Source organism: Pomacea canaliculata, linkage group LG2, assembly GCF_003073045.1.
Source record: "Pomacea canaliculata isolate SZHN2017 linkage group LG2, ASM307304v1, whole genome shotgun sequence".
Lineage (NCBI taxonomy): Eukaryota > Metazoa > Mollusca > Gastropoda > Architaenioglossa > Ampullariidae > Pomacea > Pomacea canaliculata.
The window spans coordinates 23,149,593-23,173,424 of NC_037591.1; the positions used below are offsets into that span (position 1 = coordinate 23,149,593).

General features: G+C 42.5%; 1 protein-coding gene and 3 pseudogenes across 1 annotated transcript; all 4 read right to left on the bottom strand.

Moving 5' to 3' along the window:
* Nucleotides 1-199: 199 nt before the first annotated feature.
* LOC112558179 lies at nt 200-4,658 on the bottom strand (annotated as a pseudogene).
* Nucleotides 4,659-5,794: 1,136 nt separating this feature from the next.
* On the bottom strand, nt 5,795-9,544 carry LOC112555315 (annotated as a pseudogene).
* A 2,253-nt stretch (nt 9,545-11,797) lies between these two features.
* On the bottom strand, nt 11,798-16,383 carry LOC112558182 (cathepsin L1-like). The gene is given in 10 exon segments (XM_025228471.1): nt 11,798-12,099; nt 12,282-12,553; nt 13,037-13,137; nt 13,489-13,612; nt 13,999-14,069; nt 14,072-14,150; nt 14,868-14,920; nt 14,923-14,972; nt 15,958-16,082; nt 16,297-16,383. Coding segments are annotated over 9 exon segments (975 nt in total). The 5' UTR covers nt 16,297-16,383; the 3' UTR covers nt 11,798-11,999.
* Nucleotides 16,384-19,027: 2,644 nt separating this feature from the next.
* LOC112558181 lies at nt 19,028-22,921 on the bottom strand (annotated as a pseudogene).
* Nucleotides 22,922-23,832: the final 911 nt, after the last annotated feature.

A 23,832-nucleotide genomic window follows, 5' to 3' on the forward strand; every position in this document is an offset into this window, starting at 1 on the left:
GGCCCGTGTAAAAGGTGGATTAGTGTTTATGCACAAAGCGAGAGAGAAGGATAAAAAAGATAAAAATTTAAGCAGAAAAGCAAAGATGGCAAACAGGGATGGAAACATATAAGGCCAACAAATTATATACACCATACTAATCAAACAACAAATTATGCACATCATTCCATTCTGTCAACAAAGTATGAACACCGTTACATTCCATTTTGATCTGCAGCCAAGCAAAATCGTTTTTTTAATTTTATTTTCCAATACTGTAAAATTAGAAGATTATTCTTGACACCAAAAGCATAGAAAGGATCTGGACGGAGAAGTCAGCGTTGTCAGCTAGTCTTTGCCTTCAGCGCTGTGGATCCTGCGACCGTCTGTAAGGACGTCTTCCTGCTTGTGACGATGTCTGGTCAGACGACGGGGTAGCTGGCCAAAGTGGCGATGCCGCAGTTGTTCTTCCGGTTCCTAGACATCATGATGTACCCTTCCATGCCCCAGCTGGTGCCCCAGCTATTATGTAAGAAGAGAAAATAGTATTTGTCTTAAAGAGAGTAAATCCCCTGTACTGTGAAAGAAAAAAAAAACAATCTTAAAGCAGCTAACTTCTTCAAACCAACTTGGACGGGTATCCAACGCAGTTTAGAGGTTATCATGAAAAAAATTTAATGACAAAAACTTAGTTTTTCGTTCTGCTGACCTGTTTTTTACCAGCCAGAAATCCTTGGAGTCCTGAGTGCCGTAGCCAACAGCCAGCACGCCGTGGTCCAGGTCTTCCTTCTGTGAGCCACACGTCTTCTCGTAGTACACGCCGGACTTGTACAGCTGGAAGGACGTGTGGCCGGCGTCAATGGCCACGGAGATGGGTCCTACGAACGCCACAGCTGCCTGGAGGTCGGCCTCACTGCCTTTCTTGATGTCCACGAGGCCTTTGTCTGTAGCTCCGATGTTGGCAGGGTTGAATGTACAGTCCCCGTCCTGTAAGACAGTGACAATGCCAGACACGGGATACAGTGGACAGTGTCACACAAAGGGATACAGTGACAGTGTCACACAAAGGGGTGCCTCTCCGTCCTACTGTCTGTTAGTCTGTTCTTGTTTGGCTGTCAGTCTGACAATATTTAAGGACAGTTTGTGTGTCTGTCCAGAGACGTTATGCTGTCACACGAATGGTAGCAGGTGGACAGGTAACAGCTTTCACAACTGTCCGTGTGGATGTTCTGTGGAGCAGTGGCCAGAAGAACAGGACTTACCTTTGCCTTGTACGGATATGAAGCCTCGGTGTCAATACCTTTGTTGTCACTGATGTATCTGAAAGCATTGTCCATGTAACCTCCTCGCAGCCATAATCACCTGCACAGGTGAAACAAAATTCCAGAATCCAGCGTTCCGTCATCTAACTTTCAGAGCCTGGTCTTCGCACTATTTACTATTTCTTTTCCTACATTAATTGTTGTGTACTTTCATGCAAGAAACTTCTGTTTTGATATTTTATTAAACCTGGTGTACTACAATGTCACTCTTGTTACCCTGATCGCTGGAACAGTCAACCAGGTTTTGTTCGGACAGGGAGACCAGTCGTTTTGTCTTGTTGAACCATTGACCTTCCAGGGACCCTGTGGCGGAGAAGGCCCAGCACGAGCCACACTGACCCTGCACACCATGCATCGTCACATTAACAAGTTTGTCTTCCAAAATCAAGGCGGCAAAGGAAAGGAAAGTCAGACGAAAATAAACTACCGTGACATATTACAGAGAGAGAGAGTGGGGAAGAGAGAGAAAGAGGGAGGTACAGGAGTAATGATGCGTGGATGCTGGTAACAATGGTCATGTCGGTGTTTACACGAGGGGTTCTGAGCGGCTTTTAGTGAGTCAACTATAGCATGGGGAAGCAGGTAGATATTTTATATTCCGTGGCTGTTACGTGCTCATACCTGGTTCTTGATGTGCGTGACGTAACCTTTGGTGCGCCAGTCTACACTGGCGGGTGGGTTCAGGCCTTTGGGTGGAGTGTACACAGGTGCTGTCCCTTCATAGTTTTGGGGGATTCGGAAGCCGTTCATGACACGCACGAACTCCTCGTTGGTCTGCGAGTCAGAGAAACGGGTGTCGAGTGAAGAACATCACAGCGAACTCATATATAAGGAATCACAGGGTTTTTTTTAATGATTAGAACTGGATAATTGAGAATACCCATTGTGCATCTCCATGAAGCAAGAACATGTGGAACAGAAAAAAAAAAAGAGAAAGAGTCACAAACACACATGCGCGCTAGCAGAGAAAGAGAGAAGATAAGAAAGATGGGTTTAGAAGAAAAAAATCAAGCGAATAGTAGGAAGCACACATGTAATTATTTACTCATGAAGTAGATGTAGATGCAATATTTCTATTTTCAACACAATATTTTCAAGGGAAGCAAACAATCACTCGACTAGTAAAGCAAAGACACTTGACGATAGCGGCCCCTGGATGATGTTGTACGCACCATGTCCGCGTACTCGTTGACCCCGACACGGAAGGTGTAGAGTCCGAGGTCAGCCTCCAGGTTGTGTTGCCGGATGAAGTCCAGGTGAGTCTGGAAGACACTGCGCCTGTCACAATAGAAAGGTAACGGTGGCAGTTAGACTTGTCTGACACAATGTGGGGCTGAACATTTTCTTACCTATACAAGAGTGCTGGTTGATGACGGGTGCGGCGATGATGGTAAGGATACTATGGAGGGACATGGAGTTAAGGCTTTGTTTTATATTCTCATTTGATCTCATTCTTTTTTTTAATATTTGAACTTGATTGAAATTAATCTCTTTGTCAACGATAGTTTTGAAACTATATGACATGTCAGAATTTGTCAGTTGCGATTGCCTTATTTTACTGATTTTCATAGAAAACGTATTTAAGAAGCTGCAAGATGCCACATTTCTGTTCGGCGATGAAAGTCCTCACCCCACCCAAGAACTTCAACTCACCTGTACGTTTCCTCCCTGGAGTCCCGGTACACCTTGTGGAAGTTCCTCTTGAAGGTCTCCCACTCAGCATCAGGGTCAAGGCTACAGGTGAGACCAAGGGTCACAAGCAGCAGAAGGCACTTCATCTACAGGCAATGAAAATCACTTTTGTCAGGTTCTTAAAGACTTATGGATATCTATCTATCTCAGCGACAGTGTCTATGTGTGTGTCTGCTGAGTCCCTACAAAGTACTACAGTTCAGTTCATAAAGCCTCAAAAGCACGGAGGGTGTCCCTGGTTACACACCAACAGTAGACGGGGGACCAAGAACGAGTAAAGTGAAGACAGATGCAGTTAAATGAGATATTATGAGACATTATTCTGACATATTGATGAATGTCAGTATCCTCTTTTCACACTCCAATGGACTTTCCATAAAACCATGTAGAAATATGTTTATTTTGTGACTAAAGATGGTGATGGATTTCATATTTGTCTTTTGTTGTAATCAAAATTAGCGAAAATATGGAGAATATTTGTTCTCTGTATAAAGCAGGGTGGGAAGCATCTTTCTGCCAATGGTCATTTGGATTTGTAGAACATCATTGGCGGGCCACACACATTATCAACTACTACATGCGCCCACTACATTTGATGAAGCCGTAGGTTAGTCTCAGTTTGTTAACACTTTTGCAACCTGTACACTCGCAGGCCTCCTGGCACTATCCTCCCAGTCACCGCAATACAGGCAGACGACCGATGAAAAGCGCACGTGTCTGTCCCGTCAGGTACCCGTATGTCCGGTAATGGACGTTCTTTCTTTGTCCCGCAAAATTTAAGTCATCGTCGTCGTTGTTGTTGTTGTTGTTATGATGATTATTATTATGTAAATTTATGTCACTACGAAAAAGGCTCCTAGCGTTACTGAATTTTGAGTCCTGCCCGCAGCTGCTTTGGAAGAACCACACCAAATGATTTTTGACTCTCTCCACCCCGGGTATACAGTCTCAAAAGCAGGATGGGAGTAGCAGATTTAAAGTCATTAGTTATATATCAAACGGTAGAGCCGGGACCAAGAACGACGGAGCTGACGACAGATGCAGTAAAATCTCTCTAAGCGGCTCACACGGGAAGCAAAATGGCTGCTCAGACCAAGCCCTCCCTTCGCGGTCTGTCTGTGTGAGAGAGCCCGGATGTATCAAGGGGCTGGGAGAAGAGAATAGCCGAGGCATTGTCGTCCGAGACCGTTGATGCGTGTAGTCGACGGTTCGATGCCCAAATGGCGCAGCGTACTTCCTCGCCTAGTCTAACCTAGCAGTTGAATGGGTATCTGACCCCTCAGAAGGCTGGGACAAGTCAGGCGAGGAATTGGTCATCGTCATCACAAAAACTGTCCCCGATGACAACTACAATCGCCACACTCACCCACTGAGCAAAATGTTTCGGAGGTTTTATTAAAAATATATAAATACAAGTTGAGCGCGTTCTTCCTCGTTACTGAACTCGTGCTTTCGATGGGAAAGAAAGAAAAGGACTAAAAAGATTCAGAAGCACCTATAAGAAGATAAAGGTGGAAATCATATAAGGACTGCTGCACTTTACTTGTAAGTACATAGATTTTAAATAAAGTGGATAAATATGAGGGGACAACGGGACACCTGAATTTAAAAAAGAGGGTGAAAAAAACTTACTTTTTTTCCTGTGAAGGTATCTCTTTTGTGAAGCAAGACAATCTGATTTTTTATACACCCGTCTAAAGCGCCATCTGGTCAAGTCACACGCCTATCGTGAGGCCTTTATCTCATTTTATCTTTTTTATTTTGAAAATAACTAATAATCTCTTCTTGCACCCGGTATACCTACAAGTCTCTTCGGGAACCCTCAGCTGTTTTATCTGACCTGATTTTGTTTCTTTTACTAGTTTTTTTTTCTTTTTCTCCTCTTCTTCCAAGGGGACGAAGACAGATGTCGGGAATGAGACACAAACACAAACATCCTCCCCCCAAACCACCTTTACTCTGGAGGCAGGTGTATCTGAGAACCTCAAGCTGCTGCACGTGACATTCTTCCACTCTGTGACCCCGACTGTCACAGACCCAGAACGTGAGGACAAGTCTCTTTATTTTCACTGGGGTTTTCCCGCATTTAGATAAATCTGTGTTTTCTGGTCTAGTTTGATAAACGTGTCCCCAGTTTGTGGGCGAAAAGACGCCAGTGGATAGAAACCTTGGAAACAGCATGACAACGAGCGAAACAGTCCTCAGGTGCTGAGTTCACATCCCGTCTCAGGGCGTTCACCTCACTCACTGCGCCCTCCAATCATTCTTTGCACGAGGTGGAAGCACTTTCCTCCCTCTGTTCAACCAGTCAACCAGTCAGAAGACGACTGGAAACCGCTTTTTTCCCTTGCTTTAGTTGACAGTGTGGAAGACCTGAGCTGTCTTTGTCCTATCTTGTTACTCTATACATAAGTCATTGTCACCTGTCATTTTACCTGTGTGAGCAAGACCACATGCAAGCAAGGAAACTGTTTCGCTTAACCTACCATTGTTGAGAATAAAAAATATTTAGTGTCTTTTGTGTCCTAATCGTCAAGCTTGCACACACTGGAAAAACACATGAAGGCGAGAAATTATTTCATCTGTACTAAAGAAAATACTGCATTTTGGGCCTGCGCGCTCGTGTGTGTGTGTGTGAGAGAGAGAGAGAGAGAGAGAGAGAGAGAGAGAGAGAGAGAGAGAGAGAGAGAGAGAAATATTGTGAAGAGAGACAATAAGTAAAACAAAAATTGAAGAAAATAAGCAACCAATAACTAACAGCACAGACAGCATCAGAGTGTGAACAACAAGAAACCAATCTCTCTTATTTATAAAATCTTTTATTTTGCAAACAGTACCCGTCGGTGCAATTGTTCTAGCGAGAGACAAACAACAAGAACAAACTGTAATGACAGTAACAGAAACACTGTGTCCAGCAGTGTGTAATGCCACTGATGTCACAGCGACTGAATCGGTTATGACGGTTTAAACAACGGGGTAGCTGGCCATGGTGGCGATGCCGCAGTTGTTGTTGCGGTTCCTCGACATCATAATGTAGCCCTCCATTCCCCAAGTGGTGCCCCAGCTGTTAGAAAGTTTAAAAATAGTAAATACACGCACAATAATAAAAGTACATGTGAGACAAAGAGAGAAAGAGAGAAAGAGAGACAGAGAGACAGACAGACAGACAGACAGACAGACAGACAGACAGACAGACAGACAGACAGACAGACAGACAGACAGACAGACAGACAGACACAGGGAGAGGCAGAGAGAAAGAGAGTAGAACGACTAAGGAATGGCTCTGTGGCCATTCATATCAACAACTTGTAAAGCAAATCACAGTTTGTATCTTGTGTAACAGCTCTCTCTCATTTTTTTATACCTTATTGACATGTTTACTTTATTCTCTATCTCTCACCTGTTCTTCACCAGCCAGAAATCTTTTCCCTGCTCAGTGCCATAACCAACAGCCAGCACTCCGTGGTCCAGCTGCTTAGAGCTGCACTTCTTCTCGTAGTACACGCCGGACTTGTACAGCTGGAAGGAGTTGTGGCTGGCATCGATGGCCACGGAGATGGGTCCCAGGTTGGCCACAGCTGCCTGCAGGTCGGCCTCACTGCCTTTCTTGATGTCCACGAAGCCTGTGTCTGTAGCTCCGATGTCGGCAGACTTGAATACACACTTCTCGTCCTGTAAGATAAAGTGAGGCAGGTGTTAGTGTCAAATGGATGATGATCAAGACCTGCGAGGCTTTCAGAGTGGGAATGATACAGCTAGTGTCAGAGGGGCGATACCCGATGGCATCAGACGATGACACAGACGCCTGACGATAGCGGATGTAACAGTAGTTCACTCACAGCTGAGTGAAAGGCAGGGTACAGAGGATGAAAGGAGCCAGACAGGCCAACCAGGCCCAGACAGAAGCTATAAATTCTTGGAAAATACAATAAATTTTCTTCTGTCAGCGAATACATGAACACTTACCACGGCCTTGTATGGATAGGAGGCCTCGGTGTCGATGCCCTTGTTGTCCTTAACGTAGGTGAAAGCCTGATCCATCAACCCACCTTCACAGCCTTGGTTACCTGTACAGGTAAATAACGGATCTTCCGACATTCATTTCTCTTACATGATCGTCCGGTAACAGAAACACTCAGAAAGAGAAAACCTTTCCCAATTTTCGCAGGACTTTACTTTCTCAATTCTTACTAACTACATCTTTACTCCTCCTATTAATCATTGTCCTATGGTATACTGATGTCCAGCTAAGTCTCTAGAAAAGACGCTTGATGTCTTCATTTGCAAAAAAAGAGGCAAGTGCCTGAAAAAGTTCATAATGATAATAAGATTCAACCGTAAGATTATTTTTATACGCTCAAGATTCTTTAGTGAAACGCCCAAGCTCTTAGAATTACAGGGAGGGGTCAGCAAAGGTCTCACAGTTCTGTGACTGACGGAAATTTGGTTTCATTCTTACCCTGCTTCTTGGAGCAGTCCACCAGGTTTTGTTCCGACAAGGAGACCAGCTGTTTGGTTTTGTTGAACCACTGACCCTCCAGTGACCCCGTGGCAGAAAAGGCCCAACACGAGCCGCACTGAGCCTTCACGAGAAAAAGTAGTGACGTCACAAATGGTGTCACAAACCGTCACTTCCAATCAACATTCGTAACGAAAAACAAGTCTCGCATGTCTTCGAAATTTGTAATTAAAACAAAAGTTTTGTATCCCCTTTATCCTTAAAGGAACTGGTTTCGTCATCGTCAGCTTCTTTTGTCACATGCAAGATATTTATTCCAGAGGTAGCCTTACCTGGTTCTTAATTGGTGTGACGTAACCTTTGGTACGCCAGTCCACGCTGGCTGGCAAGTCAGAGACCTCGGGTGGAGTGTACAGAGGTCCATTGGATTCGTAGTTTTCGGGAATTTTAAAACCATTCATGACATGAACAAACTCTGCGTTGGTCTGCAAATCAAATGAACCGTAAAATATTCCAACTACTGAATAAGTCAGTACTTAAAATGAACATTTAAAGAAATGTCTTCTATACCACATTTCATGCACACAGGGGACTTAGTTCAGAACTACGGATCGGCAAAGACAGACAAACTCAATGCCAGCAAACAAGCAAGCTAAACGATGGATTGATCCACCTCTAAAGTTTAACCACGAAGTCAGTTTTTAAAGCTCAATACTCTGGTTGCCTCACCATGTCCGCGTACTCGTTAACCCCGACACGGAAGGTGTGAAGTCCACGGTCTGCCTCCAGGTTGTGTTTCTGGATGAAGTCCAGGTGAGCCTGGAAGACGTTACGCCTGTTACAGACAAAAGTTAAAGAACAAAAATCATCAGTCAACTGTCATCTTTCATGTGAACATCGCAAAATCGCTGCCATTCACACAAAAACCAAAAGTGTTCCCAACAGCTTCCACCACCATCTACCCGGATCCCCTTTTCCATAAAGTCCTCCGTCCCATCACTCGTTCCATCAAAAGAGCTGTCGACTTCGTGCTTGACCCCTCGAACTGACCTGTAGGCTTCCTCCCTTGGGTCTCTGTACACCCTGTTAAAGGTTGGTCTTGAAGGTTCTCCATTCAGCCTCGAGGTCAAGACCGGAAGCCACGCCAATGGCCACGAGCAGCACGATGCACTTCATCTGCAGGAGACAAACAGAACACAATGCAGTTTGCAGACTCAGGCCTTCATCAGATTTCCACATCCACAGAGTAAAATGGGGCGAGGACAGACGGGGATGAACTTAAACTGAACAAAACAATAACAACTAGCTATAACACAACGACGAATATACTACAAACCAAATATTTTCCCCGTATCTTATGTTTGATTGTTATATACAACGATCATTATATACTGCTGTAAATAAATAGCTCAAGAAACTAAGAATTGATCAAGAGATGTTGATGCCTGCCAGACAAAAGGTGAAATGTCACGAGGACACTAAAGCTAAAGTACAAGCAGTCACTCACAGTTTGGAGTCAATGTATTTCCCTTGTCGGTCAACGCGACAAACAAGAGGGTGGCTGTAGTTTTTATACCCAGCCTGGGGACATCATCTGATTAGATCACATGCTCGTCATGGGGTGTGACTGCGCGATTTTTTTTAACTGATATTTTGTCTGTGTCTTATCAGTTTATTTACTGATCTGGGGCAATTTCGAACGATAAGCTGCTTTTACCCACTTTGGCAAAAAAAAAAAAAAATTTTAAAAAACCCCAAAACCCACAAATGATCAGTGTCTGTAAATATGCAGTCCATCGTCGGTCTTTTTGCTATAAACATGTCCAGCTGGTGTCTTGGCATCAAAGACACGAACGAGGTTTAAATGGAATAAGGGAAAATGTGCAGGAGTGGAAAAGTTGAGATGTGTTGTCCAAGCTATTATCGTTGAAAAATAGCTTATAGATAGAACTAAACTTAAAAAATGTAATTGCCAGTCAGCTGTTTCCTCATATTATCTAACGCTCTCGACACAGGGTGAGATGATGATAAGTATCGAAACATTCACCTTGACTTTGAAATGGGACGAACGACACATTGCAATGATGGACATGACTGGCACGAGACTTGGCTACCTGCATGTGATTACAGGCTCGTAGATAAAGATCACATGATCTAATCACAACATAATTAGAAAAGATTGTAGAGAAGGAAGGGGAGGGGGATCACGGAGACAACGTCCACGACGTCTTAGTTCACTCGATCACGTGACAGCTCGCTGTGGGATAGTTTGTTTATTTACGCTATTGTTCAAAATTTTTTAATTAAAATATTGAAATTTGAGAAATCATTTCATGTGTACTACATGTCGTACGTGTTGACAGACTGGTGTATGTGCGCTCGGGGCTTTCGTGACAATGCATAAGTGTGCACGTGGATGTCAGTTTACTTTTGTTTATATGATCATGAATATTAGGTTATTTTTCTTGTCACTCGTGAATGATCTATATTGTCTGTCCGTCCTTCCGTCCATCCGTACGAAGCTTGATCAATAATACAACGTTTCAAAAACTAACATGTCATTGTTTAGTTAGTCCTTGCAACTGTAATGGGTTTTTCTTTCAAAGAGTGTCTACATTCTGTACAGCAGACACTACAAAACACAAAATCCTTGCTTTCTTTGGTCAGGTGCCGTGTGAAGCAGTTTGTGTCCGCAGACGATAAGAAATTAGTCAGATTTGTGGGTTTTCCCCCGGTTGTAGGGTTAGGTATCCGAAAACGGAGCCAGCGATACAGTGCATGAGCACTTTTTGGTGGAAACATGGAAAATCCCAACTTCTCCCATTCTCGTACCCTGTCCATAGTTTCCAGTCTATGGTTCTTCTGTATCGTCTTTATCTTGCACTTAATACAAGAAAAATATATATATAAAATTTAGAAAGAGCCTCTCTCCACTACAGTAGGCAGCTTAAGAAGCTTTTACATACTAAAATGCAAATCTTACAAAACATCAAGGTTTTATAAAAGTTCACACACACACAGAGTGTAGAAAATCCGGAGAAAAACCACAGAAGGTCAGAGCACGTGTGACCTCCCTACTATGACATTTACCAATAACATTAACAATAACAATTATTTTATGTCTGTGAGCTCGTACCCTAACCAACGTTGGGGGAGGAGGGAGGTGGGAAATAAATTAGTGGTTCAAATACAACGGTACAGGATCAACGCCTATACTATACTCTAATTACATTTACAACACTTATCGAAAGTGAGAAAGTTTTGTTATTAGCAAAGGACAAACATTTTACAAATAATTGTCTCTCTCTCTCACCTGTAGAGTTTTAGAAAGAGCAAAGGCGACATTTCTGATTAATTTTCCTGAGTTACTGACTAAATAAAATGGCGACACGAAGCTGTCAAGGATTCTAACATTGTCAGGAATGCACAACTGACGTAAATTTTGTGTTTTGGGAACATGAACACAGAATATAACTCAGTATTTTTCACTAGACACTAGACACGTAGTTCTTTTTGGCTGTTACGTCACTAACTGTATTACATGTATATTACTGTTACGTCACAATACAAAAAGTTATTTGCTTTTTTGTTTTACTTTGTTCCTCCTTGTTAGCCTACCTGATGTCTTCCTGTTTGTCCGCTGGTCTGTATGTTTCAACCTATTAAATGATTTTTTTCTGTAGTGTAACAAACCGCGCGGTCATGGCTTAGTGTTGCCGTGGTAACGGGTTTTGTCGCAAGACCAGTGGAGAAGGTCTGTGTTCGTCCATGTAGAGAAGCAAGAGGACTTCGTTCTCACTCTGTCCAGTTACTACAAGGGTAAATTCTATTCAAAGTATGGTGTCTACACGTTACAGTGAGCAGGACAATGTCTTTTGTTATCTGTTGCTGTCATCTGGTCACACAGCCGTGTCACGTGCTCGCGTGCACTGTACCGGATGTAGTATGACGTCGAACACTCATTCCTTCAATTCTTCTCTCTGTGACGAGAATTCATGTCGCTGTCTGTCCCTACCACGTACAATGCTCATTGTCAATAAAACTTCAAGTACTGAAGCAATCTGTCCCGACTACAATAGACAGTTGTTGGTTAGATGCACTTAAATAAATATTGTAGCAAAGTTTGTTATGATTGTAACTGTTTTGTTTGTTTGTTTGTTTGTTTGTTTGTTTGTTTGTTTGTTTGTTTGTTTGTTGTTTTTTTTTTTATTTTTTTTTTCGCTTCCACGAGTGTTTGTGACTGTCTTTTTTGGACATGTTCATGTGAGAGTGGAGGTAGATGTGGCTAACCTGCTTCTTATTCTCACAGCGAACAACAACAAAAACAAAATCCAAAGATCATCTATTAACAAGAATACTTTTATTTCTCCCAAATCTATTAACTGTAATCAAATAACAAGCAAATTTTTTAACACGTGACATCACTCTCTTAATATAAGAAACACGTAGAATGTATCAGCCTTAAGGTTGATCTTTCAAGAGTTGTTCATGTGCTGTACACGGGGATCCTGATGTCGGTGACTGTAGTGCTGCAGACGATGAAGATTCTACACTTTGGGGTAGCTGGCCTGGGTTGCGATGCCACAGTTGTTCTTGTTATTCCTGGACATCAGGATGTAGCCATCCATTCCCCAGCTAGTGCCCCAGCTGTTTCCACAGACAAAGAGGGTTGTACTATTCTCAAAAAGCTAGAGACTACAAATGGTACAATTCAAATATTTTTCATACGTCCTGTAACTTTTTTCGCTATTAATCACCGCATCATTATTTTTTATGTGTGTTTATTGACTTATTTATTTCTTTCGCTCCTCTGTTCCTGCTTTGCTCACCTATTTTTAACGATGTAGTAGTCATTTGAGCTATCAGCGCCATAGCCGACAGCCAGAACTCCGTGGTCCAGCTGCTTAGAGCTGCACTTCTTCTCGTAGTACACGCCGGACTTGTACAGCTGGAAGGAGTTGTGGCTGGCGTCGATGGCCACGGAGATGGGTCCCACGCTGGCGATTGCTTCTTGCAGGTCATTCTCGTTGCCGCTGGCAATGTCGACAAAACCTGTGTCGTTGGCGCCGACATAAGCACGCTTGAACTTGCACTTCTCGTTCTTTGAATCAAGAAAAATATTGATGTATTCTTAAATCTCCACCCGAATACAAAGTTAATTGCAAATTACCGAGTTTGAATCGGTGCAAAATACTGATTACAAAAATGGAAGCAAAGAGGCGTGTCCTGTTAGTTTTCGAATGACACACCCCATGACGTCACGAGATGCTGACTGGCTGTTGAGCCATCACCTCATTAACATGCATTGGAAGCCTTTGTACTGGCGAGGGCTTTCAATGACCTCAGAATTGTAATCTAGGATCAGTACACTTGTGCTGTTGCCTACTTTTATTTTAAAAAAGTATTGTGAATTATATTTGTGACAAAGTCAGCGCTTTTTAGCACACAGTTCACGTAAATATCATTTAACACGTCGTCTACATCGCATAAAACAACAGTAACAACAACCGATATTATCATCAATAACAATAATAACATCATAGTCGTTGTCAAAAGAAGAAAAAGATGAAGAACTCCGGCAGACCTTGCCCTTATATGGGTATGTGGCCTCGGTATCAATGCCGCCGTTCTTCTGGACGTAGGTGAAAGCCTGGTCCATCAGACCTCCATTGCAGCCGTTGTTACCTGCATGTAAAGGTGAGAAATGTCACAATGTATCAAATAGAGAGAGAGAGAGGGGAGGGCGAAACAGGGAAGAGGGGGAAAGACAATATAAGAACAGACGCTATGAATGCTGGCTACAGATTTTCAGAAGGTAAAGTATAGGTCTGGGCTTTATGAGGCTTTGCGCCTTGTGATGAACTCAAGTAGCCGCAGAGGTTGTTCATTTTCTGAAATTAAGAAGTGATATGGACATGCGAACGCTCGAGCAAGTAAGACTGGACAAAGTTGATGAGTAAGGTGACGAACGTCAGAACCTGCACGATTTATTAAAACAGAGGAGAACACTAACGGACTGAGGACCAGAGTTCTCACCCTCCTTCTTGGAACAGTCCACAAGGTCTTGCTCAGACAGGGAGACGAGTGTGCCCGTCTTCTTGAACCATTGACCCTCCAGTGACCCTGTGGAAGAGAAGGCCCAGCACGACCCGCACTGACCCTGGAGGTAAAACAAAATCGAAGCACAGTTAGTCTATGTCCGCAATTGTTCGAACAAAAGTAAATAAATATTGAAATAGTATGTGTAAACTGACTGAGGCGAAGTAAACTGTGTCTTGCCTTCTTACTGCCCAGAGAACAGATGTCAGAAACGAAATCAAATCAAAGTTTTTCAAAAATCATCTTTGTAACCATCCTTTCACTCGCACTGAGTTTTATTTTCAGGTGAGATGACCATGTTTAAAAAAATTACTAAGAAAATTATTATTTAAGACTAATACTTCATCATAACATAAAAACTTCAAATACGATGACAATTTTGCAAAGGTATTTGTTGACCAAAATGGACGATGTAAGGCAGGAGACCTGTGTTCAGCTGAACCATACCTGGTTTTTAATAGGGGTGACGTAGCCTTTGGTGCGCCAGTCAACAGAGTCGGGTAGCTGTGCACCAGCCTAGGGACAAAGATCTCTCCCCCAGCTAGGAGAGTGTCGGACATCTTGAAGCCATTCAGCACTTTGCGGAATTCTGCGTTGCTCTGAGAAGACAACGAAACAGGTTGAAAGAAAACAGCTGCATACATACCAGATACCCACATATAAGGTAGAAAAATGCAGGCAGGCGAACTTACACGCAAACTATCCCATAATATGAGTCTACCTGATGTGAGACAACTGGGAAAGAAAGCATACAAAATAAATTCTGTGCATGGTTAGCATCTATGAAAAATGTTCTATGCTTCCCCTTTACTAAGGTTAATTTGAAGTCTCTCTGTAAGTGAATTAATTGACATGTGAATAGAATTCAAACAGTGGAGTACGAGAGGTAGCTCTTCTGAATTATTTTAACTTCTTCTGGGTTAGTAGTAGTAGTCTTTTAATTTCGCCTGCGCTATTTTAAGGTCAGCCTATACCTATCTCTGTTTTGAATTTGTTTCGTTCCCCTTGTCTCTCTGTCTGCTTGTCTGTCTTTCTGTTTTTCTGCGCCTGTCTGCATGCGTCAGCTTATTAAGTAAAGGACGCGCGCATAAATCGCATACAGGTTAAAACACTCTCTTGTCACCACTGCAGCGAGAAACTCAGGGTTCATCTCGTCTCGGGGACACTCTCTGTACCTGACACCTTGTTAGCAGGGCTGTGCCTCGGGGGTTTCCTCCCTTTCCCTTCCCCTCCCCCTATAGCCCGAAATCACTACTAAATAAACCAAGCAACCAAGCAGCCAGCCAACCACCCACCCAACCAACCAAATCGCATACCATGTCGGCGTACTCGTTGACCCCGACACGGAAAGTGTGGATACCCAGGTCAGCTCGAAGTTGTGTCGCTGGATGAAGTCCAGGTTGTTCTCCCAGATCTCGCGCCTGTGTAAAACCGACAATTAAAAAAACTAATGTACGTTTTAAATTTTACTCGTGCTTCGTCTGTTATTACGAGTGTGCAAGAGACTAAGTAGATTTTGTAAAAAACAAAAAACCAAAAAAACAAAAAAAACTTTTTTAAATACCTCGTGGTAACAGTCTCACTGTTGTGTAACACAGGGAAACTATTCACAAGGAACAATACATTTTTGAGTAGACAGTTGAGTCACCGTCTCAAATCACAAAATTTCAATGAGAAGGCTGGTTACTAACAGGCAACAGGTACATGAGTGATCAGTTCTGCAAGCCTTTGTTGTATGTGTGTGTGTGAGAGAGAGAGAGCGAGGTAGGGTGGTAAAAGACAGTAAGTAAAATAAAAACAGAGTCTTCAATGAAGAAAATAAACAAACCCACCAGCCAACCAAACTTAGAAATAAAACAGACGGCATCCGACAGTTAGGAGCCAGGACAAGGTAAGTCCTCCCCTATTTTCGCTCTCTTTGTGGTTTTCCTCCACTTACCCATACAAGGACCTTTTTGTGACACGCACATGAATACATTTTTTGGCTTGGATTTGCTGTTAGAGTTTAAGTAATTTATTTTCACAAACTTCAGCAGTCACAAACAACACTGTGCTTTCTTTTTGCGCTTTCTACGACGACTATCTGTGAAGTTTCGTCTCACAATGCATTCTTGTAGATGACCAGGCTGCCCTGGTCAAGATACTATTGTCTCGAGACACAAACCTACATCTCCGAGCACAGAAAAAGATAAACCTGTGACGTCGCAATGTCCACGGATAAACAAGCTGATGGTCGCAGCTTTCTCGGTGGATGGATGCATCGATAGCAAACTAAACACTTCTGTAGTCCCTGGAATAGCAGCAGTAGCATCTCCTTAAAAACACATCATCGCAACGATCAGAACGTTTTGTCCTCTCACCTTCGATCAGGATTCGATCAAGAGCTGTGTCGCCATCGATCCTTACCTGTAAGCCTCTTCGTCGACATCCTTGTAGGACTTCTTGTAAGACATCTTGAACGAATCCCACTGGGAGTCAAGGTCCAGGGCGCAGGTCAGGCCAAGCATCGCCACGAGGATGAAGCACTTCATCTGCACACAATGGCCGCATGTTCAAGGCATCGTTTCAAGAGCTATGTAAGCTTCTGGTGCACACACTGATGCATGGTTTCTGTGTACACAGCGTGGATGTAAAATAAATGGCAATGCAATGACCCATAAACGCTCCATTTCATGCTTGAGTAACATGAAGATAAATGAAGCACATGTGTGTGAAAGAGAGAGAAAGTGAGGGGGAGGCTCTCACCTTGGTGTGATGTCGATGTCACTTTTTAAATCCTGGACTAATGACAGGCTCAGAGCCTTGGTTTCTTTTATATGGTCTTGGCCTGACCCTACAGAGGGCCACGTGACCATCACATGCTTGTACGCCCTGATTATTTTGATATACACGATACGAGTAGTTTCATGGAGTTTTCCTTTCGTCCATTCATTTTAGGAGCGCTGCGGGTGTCGAACGACAAACCACTGTGGTGTGTGGGAGTGGGTAAGGGGTGGACGGGTGGATGGATCAGAATGGTAACTAAACGCGACAGCACTAGTATTTCAGATGCTTTTAAGACCAGTAATATGCAACATAAACTTAACCATTGTTTTCATGTGTGTCGATTGGGAAGTAGTAAAATTAGTTTAATAATTCGTTGATTTCCTTAATGTCGTTGTTTCCAGTAACCTGTTGATGACGTGCAGCGATGATTGACTGCACATATAAGATGTCTTCACACCAAGGACATAAAGGAGGTTTAAAAAGGACTAAGAAAATTTATTGACAAAAAAATTTGTTATTCCAGATATTGACACCGAAAATCACTGAATTTGTAAAAATATTGTCTTCAATTGTAAAAATATCTGTTTCAGTCAGCTGTTTCCTCAAATTATCTAGCGCTCTCGATAGAGGTGCGAGGATGATAAGTATCGGACTTTAAAAGGTCAGAGGACGGACGACCCGTTGGAATGATGCTCTACACATGACTGGCACGAGACTTGGCTACCTGCACGTGACTACAGGCTGGACAAAAAGATCTCGTGATCAGATGAAAACAAAATTTTAAAAGGTGTTTTGGGGAATATACTTAGGGGGTCACACATGAGTGACGCGTCTATGATCACGTAAAAACATTTTTGTAATTTTTTTGCATCTCAACTATTTGACAGACACATGTCCAAGAAAGACGACCATTTTTTTCTTCCATCAGGTGGTGACTGAGGTAGTTCTAGTTTTAAAAAACCCAAAGAAGTCAGCAACTTAGAGATTTTTGCGAGATACTGAAATCTGAAATGGAGCCCGCGATGCATGACTTGTGCACGTGGACATGGGAAGTCCCACTGCTCGCATGGTCTACACCTGTCCTATAGTTTCTTATCTACTCCAAATGCAACGGTCTTATGTGTATTATTAGTATTCACATAGCTTGTTCACACAGCACTACACATCTCTCTACACAGTTCTTGTCGACCATCAGACACGCACTTTCTGCTCTCACGTCACTTGTAGCTGTCGTGTACAGGCACGTTAATTAGATATGTAGAGGCTATTTTTAAACTATGACGTCACTTGTTTGTCATGTACAAGTCGCATTATTAAATACGTAGAGGGTATTTTAAAACTATTACGTCACAATACACAGAGTTGGTTTGTGCAATGTTGCGTCACGAGGCATACGTGTCTGTAACGTTACAAGTCGCTCTCTGACAGCAATATTGACCACGTGGTCATCGCCTTGTGTCGCCGCCGTATCATGTGCTTTGATGCAAACACACCAACAGCTAACCCGCGGTAAAGGTGAGTGTTCACCTGCAACAGGTGTTGTCACTCCACTTTCTACACTCTACGCTCTCTACAACCGGAAAGTGTACGTTGAGCAGGTGACTTATTTGTTCTCTTATCTTTTACTCTTATCCTGTCACACACTTGAGTCACGTGCTCACGTACACAATACCGGTTATAATCGTTCATTCCTTTTGTTCTGCTCTCTGTGGCTTTGACTCTATCATATCTCTGTGACATTGTGATGAGATCCCCTGTAGCTCACCTTATACAGTACGATCTAGAATGTTCATTCTCTTCTGTTGTCTCTTGCTTTTATCTTGTCTATTGTCATGGCAACAAAAACTGTCCTGATTACAGTGTCATGTTGATTTTAACAGCATCGAGAAAATATTGACTACAACACTAGCTGATTTACTTAATTAAGTATTGTAATAAACTTGGAGACAACAATAGAAATCTCTGACCTCGATACAGCCACAGCCATAAGCAGCTCTGCGCTTTCCATAAGCTACAACCGCTGTCTTTGAAAGTCTAGGTATCACGATACCTCAATGTTTACACTGCCTGCATCTTCAGGTAAGTTTTCTGCACTTACAGGTGTGTGCTGCTGTACAAAGACACATCAGTGTTCTTTTGCGGCGGCTGAGTTAGGGAGACGATGATGTGGACAGGTAGATGAATCTGAACAGTAACTGTACAAACTCGTGTGTGTGTGTGTGTGTTCGTCTGTTCTTTGTATTCGTCGCAATCGGTGTTCTGATGCAAGTTGTCCAGCTAGTATATTTAATGAATTCTGGGATAGAAAACCATACACCAGTAATAACATGCCATTGTAACTTTAAAGGTGCTTATAAGTACAATGATCAACTAATGTTTTATTTATTTATCCCGATTGTGTTGCGCAATATCCCCTTTGCAGCATTCCGGAGACTTGACAATATCTGACAAGGACCACTTAGTTTTACCCCTGACCTGACCCTTAGGTCATATTTACATCAAACCTGTCAATCACATGCAGGAAATGTTTCATGAACAAGCGACTTTACATTTTCTTTAAAGAGTTTTAAAGAGACCTTTATGCGGTGCAAGACCTGTTGGTTAAGAAACGGACTCTAAACCCACTCTTCTATTTTGTTTTTGTTTCGTGTGAATCCTCTTTACACTGCTAATCGCAACAAACAAGGAAATAAAATCAAAAGATCCAGTATTGAAAAAGAATCAACGAATTATTTTATTTCTGAACAACTGTATAAACTGTACACAGAATACAACCAATCATTTTTTTAACATGGGACAACACTCTCTTAATATACGAAAGCTCGAAACATATTAACAGGAGTTTTTAACAATTATTCTATACACGCTGGGGATCCTGATGCCGGTGACTGTTGTGCTGCAGACGATGACTTTCTACACTTTGGGGTAGCTGGCCTGGGTGGCGATGCCACAGTTGTTCTTGCGATTTCTGGACATCTGGATGTAGCCTTGCATTCCCCAGGTAGTGCCCCAGCTGTTTCCACAGAAAAAAGTATGTTTAATGCTGGTCTAAAGTGGATGACACAACGAGGACAAAATAGATGCCACACATCCAGACTAGCAGACCACGAATGGAAATATCTGAGAAGGAATTATTAGCAATTAACCACCAGTTATTTATTAAATTTATTTATAATTGTGTTCGTGGACTTATTTATTTTGCTCGTATCTTTGTTCCTGCTTTGCTCACCTATTTTTAACGATGTAGTAGTCTTTAGAGCTTTCAGAGCCATAGCCGACAGCCAGAACTCCGTGGTCCAACTGCGTAGCGCTGCACTTCTTCTCGTAGTACACGCCGGACTTGTACAGCTGGAAGGAGTTGTGGCTGGCGTCGATGGCCACGGAGATGGGCCCCACGGTGGCGATTGCTTCCTTGCAGGTCATTCTCGTTGCCACTGGCGATGTCGACAAAGCCTGTGTCGTTGGCGCCGACATTAGCAGGCTTGAACTTGCACTTCTCGTCCTGATGAGAGAGGGAGAAAGATGTATTTTCTTAAAGACCCACCCGAATACAAAGTTAATTGCACATCGTAATGTCAAATGAAGAAAAAGAAAATCAAGAAGAACCCCAACCTACCTTAGCCTTGTATGGGTATGACGCCTCAGTATCAATACCTTTGTTTTTCAGGACGTAAGTGAAAGCCTGGTCCATCAGACCTCCCTCACAACCTTCGTTACCTGCAAAGAACAAAGGCAAGAACTGTCAAAAGGTAATCGAAACAGGAGCTAGAACAGAGGGATAAAGACAATGTCAGAACAGACGCTGTATACTGGGTATCAATTATATTTTAGCTGAATACTGGTATTGATTGCCATGTGGTATGTATGGGTCTGAGTGTTTTAATGAAGATTGTGTCAATTGGATACAATCAAGTAACCGCAGAGGTTGTTCATCTTCTCAAATTAAAATATGGCATGACATTTGGACGCTCATGCAAGGAAAATATTCACGAGTAAGATGACAAACACCAACAGTTACACAGTTTGTTAGAACAGAGGAAGAAAACAGGGTTTAACACATGCGTTCTCACCTTCCTTCTTGGAACAGTCTACAAGGTTTTGCTCAGAGAGGGAGACGAGTGTGCCCGTTTTGTTGAACCATTGACCCTCCAGTGACCCTGTGGCAGAGAAGGCCCAGCACGACCCGCACTGACCCTATAGGTTGAAAATTGAAGCATTATAGTCTATACAAAATATCTTTAAAATGTATTTAAATAAAGAATGAGTCCTAAATAATCTGAAAGAATGAAAAGTAAATAAATCTTAGTAGAAATGTGTTTTGGCTTTTGGCTCAGCAAAGGACAGAAGTCAGAAACTAAATCATATAAAAATTTGTAAAATCTTCTTTCGCTCACACCGAATTTTATTTTAAGGTGAAATGAAGATGTTAAAATAATACCTGACTAAGGAAATTGAATATGTACGAAAAAATAAATTCCAAAACGTAAAGACATAAAGCAGGACGACGATTTCGCAAGGGTAATTGTTGCACCAGAATGAATGACATGCAAAAGAGGCAGAAAGCGTGACCTGTGTTCAGCTGAACCATACCTGGTTCTTAATAGGGGTGACGTAGCCTTTAGTGCGCCAGTCAACAGAGTCGGGTAGTTTTACACCAGGCTTAGGGACAAAGATCTCTCCCCCAGCTACGAGGGTTTCGGACATCTTGAAGCCATTCAGCACTTTGCGGAATTCTGCATTGCTCTGAGAAGACAACGAAACACGTTGAAAGAAAAGTCAATCAGAAAACAACTGCAGGTATACCAGATATTATAGGTTTAAAAATTGAAGGCAGACTATCCAATGATATAGGTCAGTCTACAACATCAATGCGCTGCAAAATCGGAATCTGAGAAAAAAAATTATTTATAACTGTGCTCTTTGCTTGTTCTTAATTACGGTTAACTGAAGTCTCTCTAGCGAAACTCTTCTGATTATTTTAAGCTCATCCTAGACCTTAACTTCTTTGTTTTTCTTTATCACTCGTCCCGTCAGTCAGTCTGCGCAAGCTTTAATGCGCCAACCTATTGACTAATGGACAAGTTGCATAATCGCATACCATGTCGGCGTACTCGTTGACCCCGACACGGAATGTGTGGATACCCAAGTCAGCCTCGAAGTTGTGTCGCTGGATGAAGTCCAGGTTGTTCTCCCAGATCTCGCGCCTGTAAAACCGACGACAGACAACTATTTTAAATGCGTGTCAGTAAGTGGTGAACACCATAATCTACTGCAGCTTCGTCTGCTATTATGACTGTAAGAAAGACATAGTGGGTTTTGTTAAAAAAAAAAAAAAAAAAATCAAATAAAGATGTGGTCAGTATACAAGCCTATGTGATTGTGTGTGAACGCTAATTCTTTCTGTTTATGGATGAGTTACAAAATATCCTCTAGTCACACATACACATAAGGTGAAAGCAAGCACACACCCAATCACTGTATCTGTGCGAGAAGACTGCGATCGTTCGAAAAAAAAAAAACTCCAGTGAAGAATAAGTTTTTTTTTTTTTTTTTTTTTTTTGCGCTAAGCGTTTTCAGATCTAGAAAGAATGAGGGACGAACTGTGTTTTTAATGACAAGAAACTGAACACAAAAAGAGAAAGAGACCTTAGAATATCCAGTTTTAAAGATAACAACTGAGCAAAGGTTGACTTTTGTTCAGCTCATAAGCGGAACTGTCGAAAGATTGAACGCTGGGCGAAAAGCACTCACCGCAATGAAAGATAACATCCATGATAACATAAACATGTGCACCAGGCTGACAAGGGGAGCTACTCACTATTTGTGTTTTAGGTGTGGTCTCCCTTTTACCCTTAGCTACTGAGACACTATTTTCATGAACCTGAGAGATTATCTTGTCTTTCGAGATAACAACAAACAAAAACTAAGTCTCCGTCTACATACAGGAGACAACATTGTGACGTCACAACTGACCACAGCTAACGTGTGGCCAAAGCTTTCTCAGTGAACCTATTGATACTAACATAACACTTCTGTACGCCCCTGAAATAGTTTCAGTAACATCTCAAACTTGAACTATTGAAATGATCGGCATGTTTTGTCCTTTCAAGTTGTCGTCTTCGATCAGGATTCCCCCAAAAGCTGTGTCACCATTGATCCTTACCTGTAAGCCTCTTCGTCGACATCCTTGTACGACTTCTTGTAGATCATCTTGAACGAATCCCACTCGGAGTCAAGATCCAGGGCGCAGGTCAGGCCAAGCACGGCGATGAGGATGAAGCACTTCATCTGCACACAATGACCTCATGTTAATTAAGGCATTATTTCAAGAGCTGCGCTGCCGGTCACCACAGCACTACATTGGTGTGTGGTTTCTGTGTACACAGCGCGTGTGTGATGTGTACACACAATACATGGAAATGCATTGAGCCATAAACACTCAAACTATTGTATGTTTACTAGCGTCTGTGTGTGAGAGAGAGAGAAAGAGAAAGGCGCTCACCTTTGATGTGATGTCGATGTTTCCTCTTCGCTGGTTTCTTTTGAAACTGGACTAGCGACAGGCACTGAGCAGCGGATCGTTTTATATCGTCTGGGCCTGCACCGAAAATAGTCCCACGTGAGTGTCATATGCTACGATTGCGCGCCCTAGTTTTTTTTTTTTTTTTAAATGCACTGCGAGTATTTTCCACGTACTTTTTCTTTCGTACGCTTTCTTTAGCAGAGAGTGTTGCTGTTGTATAACGGCAAATCAGTGTGGTCAGTCAGGGATAGGGAAGTGTGGACAGGTGAATGGTTTAGAAATGGTACTGGATGAGAATGCACCAGTCTTGTGTGTGTATCTTTTGTTGCTGTGTTGTTGTTGTGTGAGAGTGTTCTAGTGCAACTTCTGTGTAATCACTATTTGGATAAATAAACTATCTATCCACCACCACGTATAACATTCTCATTGTACTTAGCTGTTTATCAGCACTTTTACATGAATTGTCTTTATTGATTGATTGATTGATTTATTTGGTGTTGTCCATTATAGTTAAAGCAGTATACTTCGATCGACCAGTTAGCTCTTCACCTGACCTGACCCTTAGGTCATAGGTGAAGCCATACAAGTGTGTCATAGACAGCGATCGAATGTTTGTTAAACGACCAATTTACAATTCTCCAATTTACTTTTATCTGATAGGCTTCTATGTTAAGGCGCTGACTTTGAGATCGCTACTTTGTTCTAGTTTTTTCCACTTTCTCCTCTTATCTTTTCGTTAGATGACGCTGCAGTGATTGGAGTCACATGCGCGGTTCACGTGTGTAGCTGATTGGACACGAGGGGAGCTCTGCATAGACATGCACACAGGTACCTTCGCGTTATAGGCGTGTATGTGCATGTGTACATGCACATCTGTCGCTAACTCAGTGGCGAGTCTTGTCAGCCGCTGCGTCTATCCAGTTTCCCAGCCCTACCCTCCCCATGCCAGATCCCCCCGACCTGCATGGGGTGACCAGCATATGCCACGGGAA